The 7,500-nt window shown below is 44.2% G+C and overlaps 1 protein-coding gene across 1 annotated transcript in view; it reads right to left on the reverse strand.

Annotated features, from left to right (window-relative positions):
* Window positions 1–7,500, reverse strand: part of LOC122255573 (uncharacterized) — a 25,642-nt gene that overhangs the window by 1,392 nt on the left and 16,750 nt on the right. The window contains exons 11-16 of the mRNA XM_086542012.1: window positions 4,971–7,500; window positions 4,704–4,878; window positions 3,216–4,537; window positions 2,624–3,130; window positions 2,352–2,526; window positions 1–2,197 (exon numbers count right to left, since the gene is read on the reverse strand). The exon at window positions 1–2,197 is cut by the window's left edge and continues 603 nt beyond it; the exon at window positions 4,971–7,500 is cut by the window's right edge and continues 2,279 nt beyond it. Of these exons, the coding sequence (XP_086398138.1) occupies window positions 1–2,197; window positions 2,352–2,526; window positions 2,624–3,130; window positions 3,216–4,537; window positions 4,704–4,878; window positions 4,971–7,500 (6,906 nt within the window). The remainder of the gene's footprint in view (window positions 2,198–2,351; window positions 2,527–2,623; window positions 3,131–3,215; window positions 4,538–4,703; window positions 4,879–4,970) is intronic.

Consider the following 7,500-nt stretch of genomic DNA (forward strand, 5'->3'; position numbering starts at 1 on the left):
TGTTGGTTCAGGTGTTGTTGGTTTTGGTGTTGTTGGTTTTGGTGTTGTTGGTTTTGGTGTTGTTGGTTTTGGTGTTGTTTGTTGTTGGTTTTGGTGGTGTTTGTTGTTGGTTTTCGTGTTGTTTGTTGTTGGTTTTGGTGTTGTTGGTTTTCGTGTTGTTTGTTGTTGGTTTTGGTGTTGTTGGTTTTGGTGGTGTTTGTTGGTTCAGGTGTTGTTGGTTCAGGTGTTGTTGGTTCAGGTGTTGTTGGTTCAGGTGTTGTTGGTTCAGGTGTTGTTGGTTCAGGTGTTGTTGGTTCAGGTGTTGTTGGTTCAGGTGTTGTTGGTTCAGGTGTTGTTGGTTCAGGTGTTGTTGGTTCAGGTGTTGTTGGTTCAGGTGTTGTTGGTTCAGGTGTTGTTGGTTCTGGTGTTGTTGGTTCAGGTGTTGTTGGTTCTGGTGTTGTTGGTTCTGGTGTTGTTGGTTCTGGTGTTGTTGGTTCTGGTGTTGTTGGTTTTGGTGTTGTTGGTTTTGGTGTTGTTGGTTCAGGTGTTGTTGGTTCAGGTGTTGTTGGTTTTGGTGTTGTTGGTTCTGGTGTTGTTGGTTCAGGTGTTGTTGGTTCTGGTGTTGTTGGTTCAGGTGTTGTTGGTTCTGGTGTTGTTGGTTCAGGTGTTGTTGGTTCTGGTGTTGTTGGTTCTGGTGTTGTTGGTTCAGGTGTTGTTGGTTTTGGTGTTGTTGGTTTTGGTGTTGTTGGTTTTGGTGTTGTTGGTTCTGGTGTTGTTGGTTCAGGTGTTGTTGGTTTTGGTGTTGTTGGTTCTGGTGTTGTTGGTTCAGGTGTTGTTGGTTCTGGTGTTGTTGGTTCTGGTGTTGTTGGTTCAGGTGTTGTTGGTTTAGGTGTTGTTGGTTCAGGTGTTGTTGGTTCAGGTGTTGTTGGTTCTGGTGTTGTTGGTTCAGGTGTTGTTGGTTCTGGTGTTGTTGGTTCAGGTGTTGTTGGTTCAGGTGTTGTTGGTTCAGGTGTTGTTGGTTCAGGTGTTGTTGGTTCAGGTGTTGTTGGTTCAGGTGTTGTTGGTTCAGGTGTTGTTGGTTTTGGTGTTGTTGGTTTTGGTGTTGTTGGTTCTGGTGTTGTTGGTTTTGGTGTTGTTGGTTTTGGTGTTGTTGGTTTTGGTGTTGTTGGTTCTGGTGTTGTTGGTTCTGGTGTTGTTGGTTCTGGTGTTGTTGGTTCAGGTGTTGTTGGTTCAGGTGTTGTTGGTTCAGGTGTTGTTGGTTCAGGTGTTGTTGGTTCAGGTGTTGTTGGTTCAGGTGTTGTTGGTTCAGGTGTTGTTGGTTCTGGTGTTGTTGGTTCTGGTGTTGTTGGTTCAGGTGTTGTTGGTTCTGGTGTTGTTGGTTCAGGTGTTGTTGGTTCAGGTGTTGTTGGTTTTGGTGTTGTTGGTTCTGGTGTTGTTGGTTCAGGTGTTGTTGGTTCTGGTGTTGTTGGTTCTGGTGTTGTTGGTTCTGGTGTTGTTGGTTCTGGTGTTGTTGGTTCTGGTGTTGTTGGTTCTGGTGTTGTTGGTTCAGGTGTTGTTGGTTCTGGTGTTGTTGGTTCAGGTGTTGTTGGTTCTGGTGTTGTTGGTTTTGGTGTTGTTGGTTCTGGTGTTGTTGGTTCAGGTGTTGTTGGTTCTGGTGTTGTTGGTTCAGGTGTTGTTGGTTCAGGTGTTGTTGGTTCTGGTGTTGTTGGTTCAGGTGTTGTTGGTTCTGGTGTTGTTGGTGCAGGTGTTGTTGGTTCAGGTGTTGTTGGTTCTGGTGTTGTTGGTTCTGGTGTTGTTGGTTCTGGTGTTGTTGGTTCAGGTGTTGTTGGTGCAGGTGTTGTTGGTGCAGGTGTTGTTGGTTCTGGTGTTGTTGGTTCTGGTGTTGTTGGTGCAGGTGTTGTTGGTGCAGGTGTTGTTGGTGCTGGTGTTGTTGGTGCTGGTGTTGTTGGTTCTGGTGTTGTTGGTTCAGGTGTTGTTGGTTTTGGTGTTGTTGGTTCAGGTGTTGTTGGTGCAGGTGTTGTTGGTGCAGGTGTTGTTGGTTCAGGTGTTGTTGGTTCTGGTGTTGTTGGTGCAGGTGTTGTTGGTGCAGGTGTTGTTGGTGCTGGTGTTGTTTTACCGGAGCACACTACATTTTGTGGAAGGTCACAGCTATAGAGGTCCTTGTTGTACAGAAGGCCTGCAGTGCACTCATACTTGATGGGTGTTCCGTCTGTATTACCTGTAAAAGTGATTCATTCCTATGGTCATTGATTCGGGAGACAATGTTATTATGTTATGATTTTATACGAAATTTCATCTAAGCCTCAATAACAGGCTCTGCCAAATTTACATCAGTTTTTAGAAATAATGATGAATATTTCTAATAAACTCACATTTGTAGTATTCGGAGCAGATTTCAGATGGGTAAAGACACTCGCAAGTAGGGTCACATGTAGGTGGTACTTCTGGCTGACACACAGGGTACTGTGTCTGGTAAACACATTGCTTGAAGTCAGGGTTGAACACTAGACCCTCTGAACACGAAAAGAACTGTGCATCGGCTCCAGGCTGGAAGTTCAGAAGAAAATTAGTGTAATGTTTCGTTCTCAATCTACAGTGACATTTATATATTAGCGAATTATAAAGCCATGACACTAATACTTACTGCGCAATAATAGAACGATGAACAGTCTTCTGGGTGAGGCTTCAGACAGCACTCACAGTCACAGATTTCGGTGTTTGGGTTAGGAAGTCTTGGCGGAGCTGGAGGATTGGACAATGTGCAGGAGGCTTCTTCATTAGCGTTGCATTTTGCAAACTCAGGATAATCGCAACTCCTGCTTGTTGGATTGTACTGAAGACCGAGAGAGCATTGCTGAACAGTGGCCACTGAATTTACACAAGAAACATACTCTGAGCATTTACGTGGATGAGGATATAATCCATTTTCTGGACATACGAAGTCACATTCATCAGAGACGGTTGTAGTTGGTTCTGGTGTTGTAGGTGCAGGGGTTGTTGGTTCTGGTGTTGTTGGTTCAGGTGTTGTTGGTGCAGGTGTTGTTGGTTCTGGCTGGCACTGAGGGTACAGTGCCTGTAGGACACATTGCTTGAAAACAGGGTGGAACACTAGACCATCTGAACAGGAATGGAACTGTGCATCGAATCCAGGCTGGAAGTTCAGAGGAAAATTAGTTTGTTTAGTTTCCTATTTGATACCTATATCAGCAAATTATAAAACGGACACCAATACTTACTGCACAATAGTAATATGATGTACAATCTTCTGGGTGAGGTCTGTTACAGCACTCACAGTCACATATATCGGTATTTGGATTAGGAAGTGTTGGTTCTGGTGTTGTTGGTTCAGGTGTTGTAGGTTCTGGTGTTGTAGGTTTAGGTGTTGTTGGTTCTGGTGTTGTTGGTTCTGGTGTTGTTGGTTCAGGTGTTGTAGGTTCAGGTGTTGTTGGTTTAGGTGTTGTAGGTTCAGGTGTTGTTGGTTCAGGTGTTGTAGGTTCAGGTGTTGTTGGTTTAGGTGTTGTAGGTTCAGGTGTTGTTGGTTCAGGTGTTGTTGGTTCAGGTGTTGTTGGTTCTGGTGTTGTTGGTTCTGGTGTTGTTGGTTCTGGTGTTGTTGGTTCTGGTGTTGTTGGTTCTGGTGTTGTTGGTTCTGGTGTTGTTGGTTCAGGTGTTGTTGGTTCTGGTGTTGTTGGTTCAGGTGTTGTTGGTTTAGGTGTTGTCGGTTCAGGTGTTGTAGGTTCAGGTGTTGTTGGTTTAGGTGTTGTTGGTTCTGGTGTTGTTGGTTCAGGTGTTGTTGGTTCTGGTGTTGTTGGTTCAGGTGTTGTTGGTACTGGTGTTGTTGGTTCAGGTGTTGTTGGTTTAGGTGTTGTCGGTTCAGGTGTTGTTGGTTTAGGTGTTGTTGGTTCTGGTGTTGTAGGTTCTGGTGTTGTTGGTTCTGGTGTCGTAGGTTCAGGTGTTGTTGGTTCAGGTGTTGTTGGTTCTGGTGTTGTTGGTTCTGGTGTCGTAGGTTCAGGTGTTGTTGGTTCAGGTGTTGTTGGTTCTGGTGTTGTTGGTTCTGGTGTTGTAGGTTCTGGTGTTGTTGGTTCTGGTGTCGTAGGCTGAGGTGTTGTTGGTTCAGGTGTCGTTGGTTCTGGTGTTGTTGGTTCTGGTGTCGTAGGTTCAGGTGTTGTTGGTTCAGGTGTTGTTGGTTCAGGTGTTGTTGGTTCTGGTGTTGTTGGTTCTGGTGTTGTAGGTTCAGGTGTTGTTGGTTCTGGTGTTGTAGGTTCAGGTGTTGTAGGTTCAGGTGTTGTTGGTTCTGGTGTTGTTGGTTCAGGTGTTGTTGGTACTGGTGTTGTTGGTTCAGGTGTTGTTGGTTCAGGTGTTGTTGGTTCAGGTGTTGTTGGTTCTGGTGTTGTTGGTTCAGGTGTTGTTGGTGCAGGTGTTGTTGGTGCAGGTGTTGTTGGTGCAGGTGTTGTTTTACCGGAGCACACTACATTTTGTGGAAGGTCACAACTATATTTGTCCTTGTTGTACAGAAGTCCTCCAGTACACTCATATTTGATGGGTGTTCCTTCTCTGTTACCTGTAAAAATATTTATTCTTATGGTCATTGGTACAGGACACAAGATTATTATATTATGATTTTATGATACAAAATTCAATCGAAGCTTGTCCAAGCCTCAATAACAGGCTGTGCCAAATTTACATCAATTGTTAAATATACAGAGGAACATTTTTAACAAACTCACATTTGTAATATTCGGAACAGATTTCAGATGGGTAAAGACACTCGCAAGTAGGGTCACATGTAGGTGGTACTTCTGGCTGGCACTGAGGGTACAGTGCCTGTAGGACACATTGCTTGAAATCAGGGTGGAACACTAGACCCTCTGAGCAGGAATTGAACTGTGCATCGGCTCCAGGCTGGAAGTTCAGAAGAAAATTAGTGTTTGTTATCTTTAATTTCCTATTTGATATTATTATCAACAAATTATAAACTAGACACTAATACTTACTGCACAATAATAATATGATGTACAGTCTTCAGGGTGAGGCTTCGTACAGCACTCACAGTCACATATGTCAGGATTTGGATTAGGAAGTGTAGGTTTTGTTGTTGGTGCAGGTGTTGTTGGTTCTGGTGTTGTTGGTTCAGGTGTTGTTGGTTCTGGTGTTGTTGGTTCAGGTGTTGTAGGTTCAGGTGTTGTTGGTTCAGGTGTTGTTGGTTCAGGTGTTGTAGGTTCAGGTGTTGTTGGTTCAGGTGTTGTTGGTTCAGGTGTTGTAGGTTCAGGTGTTGTTGGTTCAGGTGTTGTTGGCTCAGGTGTTGTAGGTTCAGGTGTTGTTGGCTCAGGTGTTGTAGGTTCAGGTGTTGTTGGTTCAGGTGTTGTAGGTTCAGGTGTTGTTGGTTCTGGTGTTGTTGGTTCAGGTGTTGTAGGTTCAGGTGTTGTTGGTTCTGGTGTTGTGGGTGCAGGGGTTGTAGGTTTGGGTGTTGTTGGTACAGGGGTTTCATTAATTGTTAGTACACATTCAGCATCTGAAGAACAAGTGCACTGTACATTATCAGACCAGTCACAGACCTTCTTGGCAGCATTGAAAATGAGGTTTTGAGGACAGCTTAATGTGCTTGGCTTTGAGTTAGCACAGCTTACAAATTTGGAGCAATCACGAGGGTGAGCATAGATTCCTTCGACTTCAGGGCAAACAAAGTCACAATCTTCATCATTTCCTCCATCAGTGACTCCACTTCCAGTTACTGGGGCATCGGTGACAGTCTCAACAATTGTAAGAACACATTCAGCATCTGAAGAACAAGTGCACTGTACATTATCAGACCAGTCACAGACCTTCTTGGCAGCATTGAAAATGAGGTTTTGAGGACAGCTTAATGTGCTTGGCTCTGAGTTAGCACAGCTTACAAATTTGGAGCAATCACGAGGGTGAGCATAGATTCCTTCGACTTCAGGGCAAACAAAGTCACAATCTTCATCATTTCCTCCATCAGTAACTCCACTTCCAGTTACTGGGGCATCGGTGACAGTCTCAACAATTGTAAGAACACATTCAGCATCCGTTGAACAGGTACATTGCACATTATCAGACCAGTCACAGACCTTCTTGGCAGCATTGAAAATGAGGTTTTGAGGACAGCTTAATGTGCTTGGCTTTGAGTTAGCACAGCTTACAAATTTGGAGCAATCACGAGGGTGAGCATAGATTCCTTCCACTTCAGGGCAAACAAAGTCACAGTCTTCATCATTTCCTCCATCAGTAACTCCACTTCCAGTTACTGGGGCATCGGTGATAGTCTCAACAATTGTAAGAACACATTCAGCATCCGATGTAGAGGTACACTGTACATTATCAGACCAGTCACAGACCTTCTTGGCAGCATTGAAAATGAGGTTTTGAGGACAGCTTAATGTGCTTGGCTCTGAGTTAGCACAGCTTACAAATTTGGAGCAATCACGAGGGTGAGCATAGATTCCTTCGACTTCAGGGCAAACAAAGTCACAATCTTCATCATTTCCTCCATCAGTGACTCCACTTCCAGTTACTGGGGCATCAGTGACAGTCTCAACAATTGTAAGAACACATTCAGCATCTGAAGAACAAGTGCACTGTACATTATCAGACCAGTCACAGACCTTCTTGGCAGCATTGAAAATGAGGTTTTGAGGACAGCTTAATGTGCTTGGCTTTGAGTTAGCACAGCTTACAAATTTGGAGCAGTCACGAGGGTGAGCATAGATTCCTTCCACTTCAGGGCAAACAAAGTCACAGTCTTCATCATTTCCTCCATCAGTAACTCCACTTCCAGTTACTGGGGCATCGGTGATAGTCTCAACAATTGTAAGAACACATTCAGCATCCGATGTAGAGGTACACTGTACATTATCAGACCAGTCACAGACCTTCTTGGCAGCATTGAAAATGAGATTTTGAGGACAGCTTAATGTGCTTGGCTTTGAGTTAGCACAGCTTACAAATTTGGAGCAATCACGAGGGTGAGCATAGATTCCTTCGACTTCAGGGCAAACAAAGTCACAATCTTCATCATTTCCTCCATCAGTAACTCCACTTCCAGTTACTGGGGCATCGGTGACAGTCTCAACAATTGTAAGAACACATTCAGCATCTGAAGAACAAGTGCACTGTACATTATCAGACCAGTCACAGACCTTCTTAGCAGCATTGAAAAGGAGGTTTTGAGGACAGCTTAATGTGCTTGGCTTTGAGTTAGCACAGCTTACAAATTTGGAGCAATCACGAGGGTGAGCATAGATTCCTTCCACTTCAGGGCAAACAAAGTCACAGTCTTCATCATTTCCTCCATCAGTAACTCCACTTCCAGTTACTGGGGCATCGGTGATAGTCTCAACAATTGTAAGAACACATTCAGCATCTGAAGACGAAGTGCACTGTACATTATCAGACCAGTCACAGACCTTCTTGGCAGCATTGAAAATGAGGTTTTGAGGACAGCTTAATGTGCTTGGCTTTGAGTTAGCACAGCTTACAAATTTGGAGCAATCACGAGGGTGAGCA

This window comes from Penaeus japonicus, unplaced genomic scaffold (genome assembly GCF_977035675.1).
Source record: "Penaeus japonicus unplaced genomic scaffold, GWHDUDI00000001_assembly GWHDUDI00000001, whole genome shotgun sequence".
NCBI classification, from domain to species: Eukaryota; Metazoa; Arthropoda; class Malacostraca; order Decapoda; family Penaeidae; genus Penaeus; species Penaeus japonicus.